The sequence below is a fragment of the Prunus dulcis genome, chromosome 4 (genome assembly GCF_902201215.1).
Source record: "Prunus dulcis chromosome 4, ALMONDv2, whole genome shotgun sequence".
In the NCBI taxonomy this organism is placed as follows: domain Eukaryota; kingdom Viridiplantae; phylum Streptophyta; class Magnoliopsida; order Rosales; family Rosaceae; genus Prunus; species Prunus dulcis.
Window position 1 is genome coordinate 1,163,873 of NC_047653.1, and position 19,146 is coordinate 1,183,018.

General features: G+C 37.7%; 4 protein-coding genes across 5 annotated transcripts; 1 reads left to right on the forward strand and 3 right to left on the reverse strand.

Annotated features, from left to right (window-relative positions):
- The first annotated feature begins 24 nt into the window (after nucleotides 1-24).
- Nucleotides 25-3,851, forward strand: LOC117624674 (RNA pseudouridine synthase 6, chloroplastic). The gene is made up of 9 exons (XM_034356064.1): nucleotides 25-343; nucleotides 827-955; nucleotides 1,064-1,318; nucleotides 1,394-1,475; nucleotides 1,596-1,711; nucleotides 1,800-1,854; nucleotides 2,031-2,142; nucleotides 2,681-2,850; nucleotides 3,362-3,851. The coding sequence occupies exons 1-9, from the start codon at nucleotides 108-110 to the stop codon at nucleotides 3,638-3,640; spliced, it is 1,434 nt and encodes a 477-aa protein (XP_034211955.1). The 5' UTR covers nucleotides 25-107; the 3' UTR covers nucleotides 3,641-3,851.
- Nucleotides 3,826-6,120, reverse strand: LOC117624675 (beta-glucosidase 47-like). The gene is given in 10 exon segments (XM_034356065.1): nucleotides 3,826-4,047; nucleotides 4,336-4,444; nucleotides 4,560-4,662; nucleotides 4,746-4,836; nucleotides 4,838-5,002; nucleotides 5,090-5,205; nucleotides 5,307-5,559; nucleotides 5,646-5,733; nucleotides 5,851-5,925; nucleotides 6,020-6,120. Coding segments are annotated over 10 exon segments (1,284 nt in total). The 5' UTR covers nucleotides 6,108-6,120; the 3' UTR covers nucleotides 3,826-3,851.
- Nucleotides 6,121-8,445: 2,325 nt separating this feature from the next.
- On the reverse strand, nucleotides 8,446-13,235 carry LOC117626270 (beta-glucosidase 45-like). Of its 2 annotated transcripts, none has more exons than XM_034357942.1 (12): nucleotides 13,037-13,235; nucleotides 12,851-12,917; nucleotides 12,673-12,719; nucleotides 11,013-11,088; nucleotides 10,844-10,918; nucleotides 10,595-10,682; nucleotides 10,260-10,512; nucleotides 10,043-10,158; nucleotides 9,705-9,963; nucleotides 9,525-9,627; nucleotides 9,301-9,409; nucleotides 8,446-9,058 (listed from the first exon to the last, which is right to left on the reverse strand). In XM_034357942.1, exons 1-12 carry the CDS (start codon nucleotides 13,193-13,195, stop codon nucleotides 8,863-8,865), a joined length of 1,548 nt encoding a protein of 515 aa, XP_034213833.1. In that variant the 5' UTR covers nucleotides 13,196-13,235; the 3' UTR covers nucleotides 8,446-8,862. The 2 variants fall into 2 exon arrangements, with proteins under 2 accessions (XP_034213833.1, XP_034213832.1); XM_034357941.1 differs by having other exon boundaries at nucleotides 12,673-12,731.
- Nucleotides 13,236-14,208: 973 nt separating this feature from the next.
- LOC117626271 (glucose-6-phosphate/phosphate translocator 2, chloroplastic) lies at nucleotides 14,209-17,929 on the reverse strand. The gene is made up of 5 exons (XM_034357943.1): nucleotides 17,096-17,929; nucleotides 16,715-16,940; nucleotides 16,366-16,588; nucleotides 15,625-15,838; nucleotides 14,209-14,502 (listed from the first exon to the last, which is right to left on the reverse strand). Exons 1-5 carry the CDS (start codon nucleotides 17,600-17,602, stop codon nucleotides 14,491-14,493), a joined length of 1,182 nt encoding a protein of 393 aa, XP_034213834.1. The 5' UTR covers nucleotides 17,603-17,929; the 3' UTR covers nucleotides 14,209-14,490.
- Between the last annotated feature and the right edge of the window lie 1,217 nt (nucleotides 17,930-19,146).

Below are 19,146 nucleotides of genomic sequence, written 5' to 3' on the forward strand. Positions count from 1 at the left end.
CCGACTCGTACCCGAATTTCTGAAATCAAAATCTCAGTTAAACCTCGCCTCAAAATCACCTCAAGCACCGCGGTAGTTGTACTTTCAGCTTCTGGCTTGGAGGGAAGATGGGGTCTGTGAGCTTTACCTCAATGTTGGCCAGTGGTTGCCGGAGTTTCAGTGCGCCAGTGGCACTTGTGCGCACGTTAGCACTCACCCATGTTGCTCTCAGTGAACACGCCAACAACTACAAGCATGTTAAGGTGGCTTGTTTTTCTCGGAGTTCAAAGAAACGAACTACGTTTGCATGCGAATCCTTGAAACAAGACGTTACCCAACCAACTGCCGTTTCTTCTGTAAACGGGTACCTTCAAATTTTCCAACTTTAATGCCTGAGATTTTAGCTTAATTTTTTGTTTTTGTATTCTTTTGCTGAAAGTGAGCATTTTACTAAACTGGTCAAAATTTGGTGCACTTTGATTGGAAATGAAGATGCTGGAATCCAAAGTTTTTAATGTTTACTGCTTATATGTTGTTGGGTATCTGCAATTTCGGCATATGGATTGGTTAAAACTTGAAAGTAGATGCTTTAACTAAAACTGAGTGAAACTACATTTCATGAAATTCTAAGTTATTTAATTTCCTCATTGTTTATGGCTTGAGAATCTCAAAGCATCCTTTTTATTCCCCAACTTTTGTTTTAAAAAAGGGTATGCAATGGTACATTTAGCACTTATTTCTGCCCTTTTTCGTCCTAACCAATGAGAAACTATACATTCTTTATGTAGTTACCTTTTTAGTGCCTACTCTTTTGGTTTACTGACTTGGATAGCATATCTTCTTTCAGCTACCCTGAATATACTCGCTTGCTTCCATGTCCCTCACACAATGGACCACCAAGAGTTGAGCACTTGGTTGTTTCAGAAGGGGGGCCTGTTCTAGAATATATCTGTAAAACTCTGGATCTTCCTCCTCAGTGAGTGCTGTTCTTTTGTATTCTCATTGTTTTCAGTTGATGTATGGCATATGATTTATGTCATTATCAAGTTCAGGTGATAAATAGAAAAAATTTCATTCTTTGAAGGTTTGTTGCAGATCTCATCCATTTTGGAGCTGTGTATTATGCCCTTGTATGTCCAAAGCCTCCTCCAACCGCAACCCCAGAGCAAATGAGGGTATTTAAAGAAGTTACAGCACCATCAGTACTAAAGAATAGAGCTTCGATCAAAGGAAAAACTGTAAGAGAAGCGCAGAAAACTTTCCGGATAACACATGCAGACGAATTTGTTGAAGCTGGAACATACTTACGTGTGCATGTACACCCAAAACGTTTTCCTAGGTAGAACACAATATTTGACAGGTCTATCATCATTTTTACAAGTGAAATTCTTGTTCACATGAAGATTTTGATCAGGTGCTATGACATTGACTGGAAATCAAGAATTATAGCTGTATCTGAAGAATTTGTGGTTTTGGACAAACCTGCTGGTACAACAGTACGTATCATTTCAGAATCATGTGTTTTGTCATTTCTTTTTATGGCATTATCAAATATTTTTCTTTTGAATAGTTAATTAGTTGCTTACTACTATGATTTTATGGCAAAAATTTTTCAGGTAGGAGGAACTACAGACAACATCGAAGAAAGTTGTGCAACCTTTGCTACTCGTGCCTTGGGACTTACAACCCCCCTGAATACTACACATCAGATTGATAATTGTACAGAAGGATGGTATGGTATATTATGTTAGTTCTTGTCCTGGTTTTTGTTGAGACGTAGAGGTTGTGGTATAAATACTACAGTACTAACTCACTTACAGTGTTGTCTTAGCTAGAACCAAGGAGTATTGCTCAGTTTTTCATGGAAAAATCAGAGTAAGTTTTGCAATACCATACATTGGCGTATATTAGATTGAACTAGCCTTAATTACAGGGAGGGGGAGGCCAGCTGCTATATAACTATGAATCTGAGTGGTTCCTTATTGCTGCAGTCCAACCCCGAGCTCCATCTTCTTAGGTCATTAAGTTTATTTTTCTTTGCTTATACCTAGGAGAAAAAAGTGAAGAAGCTTTACCTTGCTCTTGCTGCTGCTCCTGTACCAACTGGAATAATTACTCACTACATGCGTCCAATTAATGTGGCTCCTAGACTCATTTCAGAAGGTAATAATCTATTTCTAGCACTGCATTGAAATTAGTTTGGAGTTTGAGTAGTTTCATTTTGAATGCGTCAAGTACTTAAAGTCATTACCTTCTCACCACATTGTTTTGCAAATTATATTTCCTTTTCTGTTTTCCTTGTTGGAACTGAAATGATGACTTCAGTTTGTGCTACTTGTATGTAAAATTAGGAAACCATTACTTTCCACAGGCATTTGGTGAGATGATTCACCTAGACAGGCTGTTGTTAAAAACAAGCTTTAGGATTATGTTTCATTTTCTTTTATATAAATGTTGTTTAAAAACTAATTTAAGTACTCATTAATTGCATTGAAACTAGACAGAGTATAAAGCTTTCTTTTACTTACTGTAACATTGTGGCTACAACATCAAAGATATTTTCTTCACAAACTCAATTGATGAAAGATACTTTATGAATGTAACCTGAAAAAGAAAATAAAAGTTATACACTATGAGACTTCTATGCTTGATAGGAAACTCCTCTCCTTCTGGATGATGCTCAAAAAGTTGTGGCATGCAGATTTCATTGAAAGGTGGAGTTTGTGTCAACTTGAGGTCATGGAATGCAAGGAGGTTCCCTGGCCAAATGCTGTCGTTGAAGAGAAATATTGTGTTGAAGACTGTGGGTGGCCTTCAAAGGATTATGCATATGAATGTAAAATCAACCTTTTGACTGGGCGGACTCATCAGGTAAGGAGCAAAAGATTGTACTAATATATGAATTTAATTAGTATCATTTTCTTTTCCCACTCTATTTGGAGCAAGATGGTGACCACTCCCTCAATTTGTTTCTCTGAGATCTCTGAGATACTGTCTTCTTAATAGTGGCTTCTGATTGGGCCAAAAGGAGGAAATAAGTTGTGCCTCCTGGATGAAACTACCTTTTGATTTTAAAGAGAGGTCCAGCTGCCTCAAGAGTATATATAATACTTCAAAAGGCAGAAATTTCAGTAGTTTCAAGATTGTGGAAAAGTGATATATCAATTAACTGTTCAGAAAACCGTGATTTTTAGGTTCTTTGGCACAAGGGACGCATTGCTCGACTCTGTCATGGTTATTGCCTTCTGTTTCATTTAGTTTTGTCATTGACTACTCAAGAATTAAAGATTAAAAGAGTATGGACGATTGTATTATTAGTTGGTGTTACAAGTAAGATCAGATTTGGATTATTGCTTTGGAAATAACTACATTTACAATGCAGGTTCGAGCGCAACTGGCAGCCTGCGGTGCACCTATAGTAGGTGATTCCATGTACATGCCAGCTGCAGTTGCAGAGATGGAAAGTCCTGGACTGAACCCGTTTGGCCAATATAAGAAGCATTATACTACTGAAAATGATAAAGAAACAGCCGTCGCAGAGTGGATTGCACGGCATGGAAAGGAACCTAATGTTGCTATTGGTCTTCAAGCATGTCAGATATCATGGGATGATGGGAAGCACACTTTTGAGGCTAGAGCTCCTTGGTGGAGGTGTCAATAAATTTAGAAAAGGGGGATGCCAATCAATTACATGGTATGGTCTTTTCCGTTTGCTAGAGTTAGGGTGCCTGTCTGTTTCGTATGTTTGATTTCTAGAATTACAAGATAGATTGTACCCGTAATATGTAAACTATATGATTGGGAAGTAATGGCTTTATTGATTGATTAAAAAGATAGCTGCTCTTGAGTGGTCACTACATTGATTTTCTTGATCATGCTGTGGCACTTAAAATTTGCACCGTATGATTAGAAATAAATTTTTTGTACCAAGCCGCTGAGAGTCTTTGAGTTCTCTTGAGAGTGGCATAATCAACATGGCGAAGTCCAAAACGAACAGTATATCCACTGGTCCACTCAAAATTGTCAAGCAATGACCACACGAAGTACCCTCTTACATCTGCTCCTTTCCTGATCATATTATCAAAAATTCAATTAGTTTTCCACCACATTTGAACTGTTTGCAAAACACCACAATGTCACTACCATATATATAGAGAAAATTATTATGAGAGGAACATAATCGATTATTATGAGAGAAAATTATTATCCAAGGAGTGTATGCAGTGATCACGTAATCGATTATTATGAGAGGAACATTGCATGCACTCATTTGGTGACAATGATAGCTGAGTGCAACTTAAAGTTCAAGAACTAAATGCAAGACGTCCCATTTGCCTTGGGCAGTTGAGGGCATACCTCATTGCTTCTGCTAGTGCATGCAAGTAGGACCTCATGTACTCCACTCTCTTGGCATCATTGAGTAATTCTTCATTGGTGGAATTCGAAATCTCAGTCTCACCAAACCCTACAATACTCAGTCCAATGATATAAGAATCTTTTTCCGGATCCAATATTTGACTGGCTGTATTTTGGGGAGGGTAGGGGTCAGTTTTAATCAAATATATGACTTTACACCTTACCATTTTCTGTGATGAAGATTGGTGTATTATTGTATCTGTCTTTTACGTAGGTTACAATCTTGTCCATTCCTTGACGGTACACATACAGCCAGTCAACTGAAGTCTACATCAACAAAAAGCTTAGGTAAATTGCACAAGAAATTAAGTGTTGTTGTGGTAATGATAATGAGATGAGAGATTACATACTGGTTCTCCAAGGAAGACTCCATCTTTTTCTGCGGTTTGCAAAGGGAAACCCTCCGTCCTTGAAGCTCCTGGTCCTGGTTCACATGCAGAAAAGATAGTCTTTTACGTAAAAGCTGGTATAATGGTTGATGCCAATGAAGTCTAATCTGTTCTTCCTCAGCATCTCCACATCAGATTCTGAAAATATAGGCAAATCAGCTCCCAGAATCTCATGCATTTCTGCAGGATATCTCCCATGCACAATTGGGTCTAAGAGCCTGCATTGAACATTTTCGTTGTTGTATGACCATGCTTCAGTATGGATGTATAGCTAGAGAAATATTACATGAGAAACTTCTTATTACCAGTTCATATAGAAAGATTGAGCCCTCTCTGCTGCTAACTTGTCTTCTAAGGAGTTGCTGATGGGTTCAAACCACACAGCATTCATGACCATTCCAATGCTACCTCCTTGTTTTTTCTGAGTGTAAAAGGCATGCATTAGAACAAAGCCGAACCGATTTTACTCACGAATTAATCTTGAACCTACAAATTTGATGAAGACAGGACATTGTTGAAAACCTGGTATTTGGTTCGGTATATATTCACAGCAGCTGCATGGGATAGAATGATGTTATGAGCTGCAATGAAAGGCTCCTTCTCTGAATCCCCACCAGTACAATTCCCAAATGGGCTAGAGCAACGAGATGGGGGGTAAATCCCTGATCTATAGCCATGAATAACTGCAACATTGGGCTCATTGAAAGTTACCCAGTACTTAACTCTGTCTCCAAAGAATTTGAAACATATATTTGCATAATGTTTGAAATCCTCCCTGCAAAATTAAATTGAATTACATCCCTTTATAGTTACTGCTTATTAGTGAGTTGTTAAGACAAATGGGGGAATCTTGCTACATACTGCACTTTGGGACTTAGCCAAGCTCCATATATGTCTTCAAGTTCTTGAGGAATGTCGTAATGAGTCAATGTCAGGAACGGCTGGATCCCTAGAACAGGACATGGAGATTATTGAGGAAGGAATTAAATATTTGTCATATTTGTTCAAGAACTAATGCAGAAACAATGAATTGGATGAACACATAAACAATAAAACCAAAGAAGACCTCTGCGCAGAAGAGTGTCAATGAACTTGTTATAGTGATCAATGCCGGCTCTATTCACTTCTCCAAATCGTCCTTCTGGGTCAAAGTTGTAATACAAGTGACTTAGAGATGAGAACATTGGATGCTATTAATCAAAGTTGACACTTTCTGAAGGAATGAAATAACTTACTGGGTAGAACTCGTGCCCATGATATAGAAAACCGGTAACTATTGACTCCAATGTAACTCATGAGATCTAAATCTTCCTGTTTTTTCATAGGAATGGCAAAGCAGGACAGGATTATCAGCATATCTAATTTAGATTAGCCATAAAAGTCACACACATTATTGTTTTATCTAGAGCCATGAAAAGTTTCAATGTCCACACCAATTGTTCAGCTGCTCTAACAATTCAGACTTGGACACGTACACTTCCAACGGTAATGATCTCACTAGCTCAAATCAGTTGATAAACTATCCACCGGAAATTCCCAAAACTCTATATACAAATGGAATACAAGCGACAAGAGGTACAGGACAATGAGTCAACTGGGTGGGGTTGATAATCTCATTATTTCTTTATTTCTGATGATAATCTATCGTTCCATCATCAGATTCTGAGGGGTGGTCCAGGCTTACAAATTACAATCAGCTGTCCATATCCAAAACTTGGAAGGATTCAACATATTAACCAACCACCAGCATTTTAACCATTCCCTCATTTTAATACCATTATGTATATAGACAAGGAGATTTGGCATGTCTCTTTATGGGACCACATCCATTAGTAGCAAATGGAGTGAAGTAAAAAGGTAAAAATACACAACACAAGATGGATTCTGTTTCTGGATGTAAAAAAATGAATTCTGCAATTGTCTCGTATAAGGTATTGTGCTTGAGCTGGGTTAAAGAAGAATTTAGTAGTCCAGCCCCTACAATTAATTTCAAGTTTAACAAAACAGTAAGAAAGATATCAGAGGATTTTAAAGCTATTCTTCTTAATTTTTTTTAATTAGCTTCTGGACTGAATGGATTAATGGAATATTAATAATATGTCTGCATTTGACGTAAAACTGAAAATAATAGACCTGCAATATTGTCATCACCATTGAGAAGAAGTAGATGCAAATAAGGTTTATTCAAGAGCCTAGCTAACCAGATAAAGATGGTACTGATCAACAGCAATATCTCCATTAGTTCCATCTGAGATATGACCTGTGAGTGTGACAAGCCAAAATAACTCTACCATTGGATTTGAAAGACAATGGGGGCCTTGGGAATGAGGGAAAGTAAAGCATCAAATTCAAAGGGAGTAAAACAGAAGCATTAATCTAACCAGGCTTATGAGTAAAAACATCCCAGTTGTTGAGGCCTTTACCATCATTCAGAAAAGCTCCCTCAAACTGATAAAAATAATGAAGAAGAAATGAAAATTTATAACTAAAACAAACTGATTCTGTGTGTGTGTAAAGAAGAGAAGGCTAGATACCTGGTAAGAAGAGGATGCAGTTCCAAAGAGGAAGTTGCTTGGGAAAAGGGATGATGAAGCTGAGCTTCCTCTCAAAGATATGTGATTACAAGACACTATGAGAATTGAAAAGCACATCTCAACCACAAGGACAGCATGAAGTGCTGAAATTTTTTCCATAACAATGCTTGAAAGTATGAAGGTAGAAATAGTTTTTCGTTTTTTTTTAATTTTTGTGATAAAATGCAACTTATGAAGTTTCACAGAGAAAGAGGTCTATTTAATAATAAGCATTGCCATTTTGATCCAACATCTGTGGCAGACGTGGAATGGAACCAACTAATTGATACTGTTCGATTTGCTAAACAGAAGCATCAGCAATGGTCGGATGGTATATATATATATATATATGCTAACAATGGTCTTTGGAAAGCAAGCAATTGAAATGAAGACAAAAGGAAGAGATGTAACATTAGCGAGCGAGAATAAACTCAAAATAATCATAATCACGTTGACAAAACCATTAAAAAAGTATAAAAAAGAGATGGCATCATGGGAACATTTGGATGAAGCAGGAGCAATTAAAACATGCATGCACCACAAAAGTCGCATCAAAGAGATCTCCCCATCATGCTGCTGTGTTAGCCCATTCCTCTTCTTTATCTGTCATTTTATCTCTTCACTTGTAATATAGTTTCAGATTCTATCTTGATCTGTATTTGCTATACAAAAAACTAATGACAGATAAAGTTGATTTGTATATTTTAAAGCGTATAGCCGCTTGGCTATACTCGATAAATAGTATATTTTAAACGTGTATCCGAACGGTTATACTCGATAAATAGTATAATTTAACAGTATAGCCGGACGGCTATACTCCATACATAGAATATTTTAAGAGTATAGCCGAACTAAAAATATACGTAGAATATTTTAAATGTACAGCCGCGCGGCTATACTCCATTAATAAAATATTTTAACAGTATAGCCGGCCGGCTATACTCTATAAATAAAATATTTTAAAGGCATAGCACCGCGGCTATACTCTATACGTAGAAGATTTTAACAGTATAGCCGCACGGTATACTCCATAAATAGAATATTTTAAATATATAACCGTGCGGCTATACTCAATTCGACCGGGCCAGTTCATACATCAATTCATACATTGTTCTTATTTACTACAAAATCTACAATACAATTTTTCCAACCGGTGAACAGAAGGAAACCTACAATACAATTGTCTAATTAAACCATATCCCGCAGAACAGAGCATGATTTTTTTAACCAAGTCCATGGCTATGATCTTGATGATCAGATACCCTGTGTTTTGATTGTTAAACACTTCAGTATAGTATTGTCTCTCTTCATCATTCTATATGACTGGGAAGATATACACTATATGACTGGGAAGATGGCTTTATTTTTTGACGGACACGATATTATAAACTACTTGGAGGAGGATCAAACTCTAGTGTAAGGCGGCGCGCACACTACTCTAATGGCTTTATTCATTGATTAAAAAGATTGCTACTGTTGAGTGCTCTCTACATTGATTTTCTTGATCATGCTGTGGCACTTAAAATTTGCACCGTATGATTAGAAATAAATTGTTTGTACCAATCCGCTGAGAGTCTTTGAGTTCTTTTGAGAGTGGCATAATCGACATAGTGAAGTCCAAACCGAACAGTATATCCACTGGTCCACTCGAAATTGTCAAGCAACGACCACACGAAGTACCCTCTTACATCTGCTCCCTTCCTGACCATATTATCAAAAATTCAATTAGTTTCCACCACATTTGAACTGTGCGCAAAACACCAGAGTGTTATTACCATGAAATTATTGCATCCAATAATTGTATGCAGTGGTGACATGATTGATTATTAAGAGAGGAACGTTGCGTGCACTCGCTTGGTGACAATGATAGCTGAGTGTAACCTAAAGTTCAATAACTAAATGCAAGAGGCCCCATATGCCTTGGGCAGATGAGGGGGGCATACCTCATTGCTTCTGCTAGTGCATGTAAGTAGGACCTCATGTACTTCACTCTCTTGACATCATTGAGTAATTCTTCATTGGTGAAATTCGAAACCTCAGTCTCACCAAACCCTACAAGACCCAGTCCAATGATATAAGAATCTTTTTCCGGATCCAATATTTGACTGGCTGTATTTTGGGGAGGGTAGGGGTCAGTTTTAATAAAATATATGATTTTACACCTTACCATTTTCTGTGATGAAGATTGGTGTATTATTGTATCTGTCTTTTACGTAGGTTACAATCTTGTCCATTCCTTGAGGGTACACATACAGCCAGTCAACCGAAGTCTACATCAACAAAATGTTTGGGTAAATTGCAGAAATTAAGTGTTGTAGTGATGATGACAAGATGAGATATTACGTACTGGTTCTCCAAGGAAGACTCCATCTTTTTCTGCGGTTCGCAAAGCAAAACCCTCCGTCCTTGAAGCTCCTGGTCCTGGTTCACATTCCGAAAAGATACAGTCTTTTATGTAAAAGCTGGTATAGTGGTTGATGCCAATGAAATCTAATCTGTTCTTCCTCAGCATCTCCACATCAGATTCTGAAAATATAGGCAAATCAGCTCCTAGAATCTCCTGCATTTCGGCAGGATATTTCCCATGTACAATTGGGTCTAAGAACCTGCATTAAACATTTTCGTTGTTGTGTGACCATGCTTCAGTATGGATGTATAGCCAGAGAAATATGAGAAACTTCTTACCAGTTCAAGTAGAAAGATTGAGCCCTCTCAGCTGCCAACTTGTCTTCTAATGAGTTGCTGATGGGTTCATACCATACAGCATTCATGATCATTCCAATGCTACCTCCTTGTTTTTTCTGAGTGTAAAAGACATGCATTAGAACAAAGCCGAATCAATTCTACTCACGGATCAATCTTAAACCTACAAATTTGATGAAGACAGGACATTGTTGAAAACCTGGTATTGGGTTCGGTATATATTCACAGCAGCTGCGTGGGATAGAATGATGTTATGAGCTGCAATGAAAGGCTCCTTCTCTGAATTCCCACTAGTACAATTCCCAAATGGGCTAGAGCAACGAGATGGTGGGTAAATCCCTGACCTATAGCCACGAATAACTACAACATTGGGCTCATTGAAAGTCACCCAGTACTTAACTCTGTCTCCAAATAATTTGAAACATGCATTTGCATAATATTTGAAATCCTCCCTGCAAAATCAAATTAAATTACATCCCATAGTTCTTGCTTATTAGTAACTTGTTAAGACAGATGGGGAATCTTGCTACATACTGCACTTTGGGGCTTAGCCAAGCTCCATATTTGTCTTCAAGTTCCTGAGGAATGTCGTAATGAGACAATGTCACGAATGGCTGGATCCCTAGAACAGGACATGGATATTGTTGAGGAAGTACTTAAATATTTGTCATATTTGTTCAAGAACTAGAAGTTATGTGATCAATCAAACTGTGATGATTTTTGACCAAGTAAAACAGCAAAAATGAATTGGATGATCACATCAACAATGGTAACAAAGAAGACCTCTGCTCAGAAGATCGTCGATGAACTTGTTATAGTGGTCAATGCCGGCTCTGTTCAGTTTTCCAAATCTTCCTTCTGGTTCAAAGTTACAATACAAGTGACTTAGATATGAGAACATTGAATGCTATTAATCAAAGTGGACACTCTCTGAAGGAATGAAAAAACTTACTGGGTAGAACTCTTGCCCATGATATAGAAAACCGGTACGAATCGACTCCAATGTAACTCATGAGATCTAAATCTTCCTGATTTTTCATAGGAACGGCAAAGCAGGACAGGATTATCAGCACATCTAATCCAGATTAGCAATAAAAGTCGACACACATTATTGTTTTATCTAGAGCCATGAAAAGTTTCAATGTCCACACCAATTGTTCTGCCGCTCTAATTCCGACTTGGACACATACATTTCGAACGGTAATGATCTTACTAGCTCAAATCAATTGATAAACTATCCACCAGAAATTCCCATGAATAATTGGAGGACAATGACAACTGGGGTGGGGTTTATAATCTCATTAGTTTTTCTATTTTTGGTCTGAGCAAAATTTATTGTTCCATCCTAAGATTCTGAGGGGTGGTCCAGGCTCTTAATCACCTGTCTATATCCAGAATTTGGAAGGATTTAGAGCATCCACAATCATGCTCTCTATTTTTCAGTTAAATTTTTAGCTAAAAACATATAAAAGTTATTTTAGGAGCTCCCCATAAAATTTAAACTTCAATTATGCTATCTAGTTTAGGGAGTCATAAATGCTATAATTCTTTTTTAATTGGTCCATCTCTATTAAAAAATAATATAAAAATTAATTAACATTAATTAAAGATTTGAAATACTCATTAAATAAAACAGCATTAAACATGTAAATTATTATATTTAAATATTTAAATAATTTTTTTTATAGTCCGACTCAGCACCAAACATAGGTCTTTACTATTTTAACAATCCAGCTTCTTAGTCCAATGCAGCACCAAACGTAGGTTAGTATTTAATCCAGCTTAGACCAATCCGAACTAATCCAAGAAAGTCCCAGGATTTAGTCCAGTCCATGACAGTCCGTCATACCAAACTGTAACATACTACATTGACCAACGGAGAGAGGGTGATGTGCCTTATATGTTCATACCCATCTTCATCTAGCACAAGGCCTTTTGGAAGCTCACTGGCTTCGGAGTCATGGGAACTCCGAAGTTAAGCGAGTTGGGGCTAGAGCAATCTCAGGATGGGTGACCCACTGGGAAGTTGCTCGTGAGTTCTTAGAAACAAAACCCCTAACGATCCCGGAATAGGGAGCATGATTGGAGTTGTATTTTTCCAAATCCTCTCTAAAATTTGTCTAAGAAAGTGGTTTAGGGAGCCCATTATAGATGCTCTTAACATATTAACCGCTAGTATTTAGTCATTCCCACATTTAATACCATTCATTTATATACACAAGGAAATTTGGCATCTCTTTATGGGACCAGCTCCTTAGTAAACCCTTAGTTGCCTTGCCTAGTGAAGAAAAAGGGAAAATACACAACACATGATGGACTCTGTTTCTGTATGTAAAAGAATGAAAACTGCAATTGTTTAAAGAATCTGGGGTGCAAATCCAACTCGGATAAAGTCTTGTGCTTGAGGTGGGTTAACGAAGGATATTAGAGAATTCCAGCCCCACAATTTCCGAGTTTAACAAAACAGTAAGAAGGATAAGCAATTCTTCTTATTAATGATTACTGTAAAAAGAAAAGAAAAAAGTAAAAAAGGGATTAATGGACATGCAATGTTGTCATCATCATTGAGAAGAAGCAGATGCAAATAAGGTTTATTCAAGAGCTTCGCTCACCAGATAAAGATGGTACTGATCAACAGCAATATCTCCATTAGTTCCATCTGAGATATGACCTGTGAGTGTGACAAGCCAAAATAACTCTCCCATTGGATTTGAAAGACAATGGGGCCTTCGGAGTGAGGGAAAGTAAAGCATCAAATTCAAAGGAGTAAAACACAAGCATTAATCTAACCAGGCTTATGAGTGAAAACATCCCAGTTGTTGAGGCCTTTACCATCAGTCAGAAAAGCTCCCTCAAACTGAGAAAAATAATGAAGAAGAAACGACAATATATAACTAAAACAAACTGATTCTGTGTGTGTGTGCGCGCTTGCTTGCTTGCCTGCGTGTATATATATAATAAGAGAAGGCAAGATACCTGGTAAGAAGAGGATGCAGTTCCAAAGAGAAAGTTGCTTGGGAAAGGGGATGATGAAGCTGAGCTTCCTTTCAAAGATATGTGATTACGAGATTCTATGAGAATTGAAAAGCACATCTCAACCACAAGGACAGCATGAAGTGCTGACAAATTCTCCATAACAATGCTTAAAAGGATGAAGTATGAATGAATTAGTATAGTTTTTTTTCTTTTCTTTTTTTGATCAAACTGGAACTTATGAAGTTCACAGAGAAAGAAGCCTATTTAATAATAAGCACTACCGTTTTGATGCAACATCTGTGGCAGGCATGGGACCAACTAACTGACAAGCCCCCATTATTGGTCGATTTGCTAGCAGTAATCAGAAGCATCAGCAAACAGTCTTTGGAAAACAAGGAATTGAAATGAAGACCAGAGGAAGAGATGTGACATTTTAGTGAGCGAGAAAAAACTCAAAATCATAATCACGTTGACAAAACCTGAAGTATAGAAAAAGGATGCATCTCCAATTGTAAGCAGGAAATTCGAAACATGTACAGTACCACAGTCACATCATTTTAATGGATCAGCATTCTCCAACGTCTGGTCACCAAACCAATCATATGACTCGAAATAGTTAAATATCTTGGATACTGTTTTACTCTCAAAATCATTAGGGCATGGTCAACATTGACACTTAAATTCTATGTAACAAAAGAGTGGATGGGCTGATAGCATTTAGAGTTGGGGCTGTTTTTCGAATCAAAATATCTTTCTTTGTTTCTACTTTTTGATGGTTAAGAATACTTGTGCTATATTCTTTTTGTTTGTGTTTTGTTTGTTTAATGTTAAACTACTTTAAATTAATCTAATCTGTGGAAAGGGAAAATCTGAACTTAAATACAAGGAAACGGACTCATGCCTTAACTAACCGGTCTAACTCGTCTCAAGTTTGTTCAATGAAGCTTAAAGTTGATCTGTCTACCCATAAAAGAAGTTGAGCTTGTGCCAATGTACTCTGTCAGGACTTGGGCCTGATATACAAGTCTAATATGACACAGACCACTGTGGCAGTTTTAACGGGCCAAGTTCATTCATCGATTTGGGTCTTACTGTACCAAAAGAAATTGGGTCTACTTGAGAATTGAAATCGGAATTCCAAGTATTATTCTGCCGCAAAAAGGTCAAAGGCCTCAACAAACATTGTTCTTATTTACTACAAAATCTACAATACAATTTCTCTCAACCGGTGAACAGAAGGAAACCTACTATCTAATTAAACCATATCCCGGGGAACAGAGCATGATTTTTTAAACCAAGTCCATGGGTCCATGACTATGATCTTGATGACCCAAAAACAATGAAGTTCAATTGAACATACTCAAATACCCTATGGTTAGATTGTTAAAACACTTCAGTATCTCTTGTCTCTCTTCATCATTTATGTTTCAAGCAACTTGGCATCTTTACATTCCTCAATGCTTGCCCTGCACCCAAAGTTAATAGGAAATTGTCAGCCAAATGGAGCCATAACTACACAAAAGGGTAGTCAAGCACGCTATAAGAACTTTGAAGTTGGTAATTTTACTAGGTGGTTTAAATGAAACATCAAACTTTATAATCATCCATATTAAATGAAAGTGTCACTGTTGTTCACTTGTACATGCCATTGTGATCTAACCATGCCTTGAAAAAGGCAAAAAAACAAAGGAAAGATTGCCCCCTTTTTGTTTAGTGGCCCTTGAAGAATTAGAAGGCCAGCTTCTGGTGTTTCTTTTGTCACCATATAGACAAGTGGCTTGTCACCGTTTGGACAAGTGGCACGAAGTATGCAGAATAAAAACAATGCACAAACTTTGTCCCAAATTTTATGGACCCATTGGGCCTGCGTGCCCTTATGGTTTTTGCTTGTAGTTTTCCTCTTTCCGCATTAAAAAAAAAATGCAGCTTATGAAGTGACGCTACATGGTTATGCACTTTGATCATCCATGAGGTGGCAATTGATATCAACTATAAGGGGCTTAGAGTATTCATAATGATGCTCTCTATTTTTTTAGCTAAAATTTGGCTAAAAATAGAAGAAAGCTATTTTAAGAGCTCTCTGAAAAATTTCAACACCAACCATACTCCATAATTTGGAGAGTCATAAATGCTATAACTCTTTTTTGATTGGTCCATCTCTATTAAAAAAATAATAATAAAATAATAAGCATGAAATAAAGGTTTGAAATACTCATTAAATAAAGCAACATTAAATTATAGGAAGCCACTAGGAGTCATTTCTCTCTCCTCAGATTTAGGAGCTCTTAGAGGACTCCCTATTTTAGTAGGTGGATAGGGAACACGGTTGTAGTTGCATTTTTATGATTCCTCCCTAAAATTTGTCTAAGGAGGTGGTTTAGGGAGCCTATTGTGGATGCTCTTATGTGACCAGATAACAACTTCCAGATATCATCTCCAACTTAACTACTCAATGCGTATGGACGAGGAACACAAACTGTCCCAATCTTAATATTTCCCATATTTCATGGTTTTAAATCCAATGTGAAACTAATTATGTTATCTGCAATTCCTAAAAAAACACTTATATAAGAAGGTGAGGAACATACCTGTGAGTAGAGGAAGGTGCCAAGGATTGCAATGGCTGCTCCAAGTGCATTGACGGGTTGAACAGGTGTGTGGAAGATAATGATGGAGGAGACTATGACGGATATCCGTTTCATTGTGTTCCCAATGCTGAATGTTAAGGGAGATATCTGATCTAATGACATGTACGAAACCTGATTATACAAGTGATAGAAGATACTCTGGGCTGCCACCCACCTGTTTAGATATAGATGTACAGATTTCATAAGTAAAACAGTTTAGGAGGAAGGGAGTGTGCTTTAAACAAGCACTAAATAATCTTTTCAAGGCTTTAGGATCAAAATGAGCAGATTAGCCCTTCTATACAATTTACTGCAGCAACTAAATGGACAAAAACAATCACCTGATTCACTTAGCCAGGTTGGGTAGATTTGTCTCACCAAACCTTAAAGAAAGAAATTCTGAAACCCAATTGTGCAGATGATACCATCTTATTTTCAACTCTTCCACAGATATAAATTATATGCTTTTCTGATAGAATATTTTGAGAAACTGAAGTCCAACTTCATTGTCTAGAATTATACTCCTCTATGTCTATAACCATGCAAGATATCTCTTTTACATTCAACTCTATAGTTAATTGCTGAAAATGATCAAACATATCGAAGCTACCAAATCAGCAATTATAAGTCCAATACCATGGACAAACAATAGAACAGAAAAGGCAGCAATTTTACAGACTGTTGCAGGTAATTGAAAATTACCAGACAAAATTGGGACCAATTTGTGCAAGAGCTGTGTTCCATCCAGCGGCCCACACCTTGGGGCCCTCCACGGCAATGGCAAATGGTATTAGGATCAGTAGAGACAACATAGACAGACAAGCATAGTAGTTCATACCACTGACAGACTTCCCCTTCATCCCTTTCTTCGAAAATATGTTTCTGAACACGAATGCCAGGTTCGATATCATAGCCCCCATGAACCCTGATGCACATAGCAGCATAATTTAGTACTCGGAACAATTAACACCCACCAAAACTCTAAAACCATAACCACTAACACCCTTCAAAATTGTAGAATCAAAATGTGGAATTTAAGAAGTTTTCTGACCAATCATGTTGAAATTGAGCTCGGTTATAGCAGCAAGCGCACATCCTCCAATAATTGGAAAGAGAGAGAGGTAAACCGACAGAGGAAAGGATTCACCTAACAAGAACCGTGAAACCAATACACTGAAGGCAGGCTCACTGCTCTTGATGATGTGGGTAAACGAAACCGCAACCTTTGCCATACTCACAGTCGCTGCTACATGCCCAATTGTATGTGCCACCGCAACCTGCACACACATAACCAACCAATGTAAATAAGAAATCAGAATTCCAAAACCCAAGTGCCATGTTTGGCTGCAAAGGAAAAACTATGAAAAGAAACAGTCTCTGAGGAAACAGAGCAAACTGTAAGGATCTGAAAAAGCACCATAATTTTGCTTACCGGAAACAGAGTCTTCCAGAAATCTAAATCAGTTTTTGGGGCCTCAGCGATCCTGGTGGCCCAAGAAATGAGCATCATGAGCGACCCAGTTGCGAGTGAGAGAGTGGAGGTGAGCCATGGATAAGGAAACACATTCAAAACCTTCTTGTTGTAGATATTGAACACCACATTCAAAGCCCACCAGGTAGCAAAGTATATACCAATCTTGAACCTCTGAGAGGCCGCCTGCTGGTCCGGCAATTCAATGTTGATCTTCAAAGGTCTTGACTTGTCTGCCTCATAGGCCTTGCACTCTGTAACTCGCTGGGTTTTGCTCACCAATGCGAAACTCTCGGTGGAAGAAATGTGAAGGGGTTTGAATGAAGAAGAGAATGAGTGGTTCACACTCTGTTGGACATTCTGAAAACTGGGTAGTGAAAAAGACTGAGCCTTTATCGAACACCTCTGGTTCAAAAACTCTGAGGATGTGAAAGTCGAGGTTCTGAGCTTTACTGAAGAGATCTGCATGTTGGGTTTATGTTGAACCAAACCAGAATGGAGAGTTTTATTAATAGAGTTTGAGGTTCAGATTCAAAAAAGAAAAAAAGTTTCTCGGGATTGCTCGGTGGATTATAAAACTAATGAACGATTGTTTTATAAGTTTTTGAGGGAAAAGGGGTTGGTGGGCTTGGAGAGAAGGTAGGGTGAGAAAACCGAAGAGAAAGAGAGGGAAAATGTGGGTGATGAAGGAAAGCTTTGAAACGGTCTTTCCTGGGTATAAGAGAGAGGCAGGGGAAGAGGGGGTTTATATATGAGTTGGGGGAATGAGGAAGTGAGTGGAATTTTGACCATCCAGTACGCGAGTTTTTGGGTTGTTTCACATCGGTGTTTGGGTGGTGACAAACTACAAGTAAGATCTTTTTCTTAATTACTAAAAAATCCTTTAATTAAATGAAGAAACTAAATTTTTTTTAGTATATGTGATAGTCAGGGAGGGAGATTTCTCTCACACACACGACTATTGTGTCATGGGAATTCGAACATGAGACTATTAGTCTGCCAATCAATGCCCTTCTCCGCTAACTAGACCCCGTTAGCAAGAAACTAAGATTTAGAATAAAGTCATAAAGTTTCATGATTTTAGGAGCCAACAGAAATAAGTTAGTGTTAGTGTTTACTTCTGATTAGTGGAATTTTTTTTCTGTATTTGAAACAGAATTCTGAGAAATTTCCTCCAAAGTCTGAGCCTCTGACTAAAAATTTAGAATATGCTTTTCAACTATTCTTTCATAACTTTTTTTTTCCTTCCATTAAACTTCATAGATTCCTTTTCATCACGTATTTTTTTCTTCCATTAAACTTGATAAAAACTTGTATTGATTGAGTCAGGGTTGTCGGCAAGGAAATATACTTCACTTTGGTCTTTCCCTCCTCCTTTGTTTCCCACAAAAATCTCAGCCATCATTATTTGGAAATGCAGATCTCACAACTCATAAAATTCAAATAACTAGTAAAAACAAAACTGCCCCTGTTTTTTTAATTCACCAACTTCCATTCAAGCCACCTAAACACACCTTTTCTCCAGCTACTGCCAATTCTAGACCGCAAACTCATGCCACGTTCCAACTCTGCATATGTAAACGACGAACACTCTGAGTTGAATGATTGACAATAAGAAACAAAATCTGATTGAGAACGACAGACACCTGGGCCCTTCTTGTGGAGAGGTGCTTTAAGTATGCATTGCATCTTAAATCCCAACTTGTTCTTTCAGTGCATGATGATGATGCTGATTTCCAATGTTTCTTTTGCAACATATTTTAATTTTGGACGATCGAAATTTGTTTCAATTGAAAGGTATTTTTTGACGGCTGATAAAAGATGTCACCAAGTTGGCCTAGTTGGGTCTGTCTGGCTGATAATAACAGAGGTTTTGTTTGCATTAAGGAATGGTGTCTTTATTTGACCCTTCATGTAATTTGCACGAGTTATTGGTCGTGGCTTAAACAAATGGTAGGGGACCTTCTTGCTTTGAGGTCGTTTTTATGTTTGGTGGGATACATACATGGTAC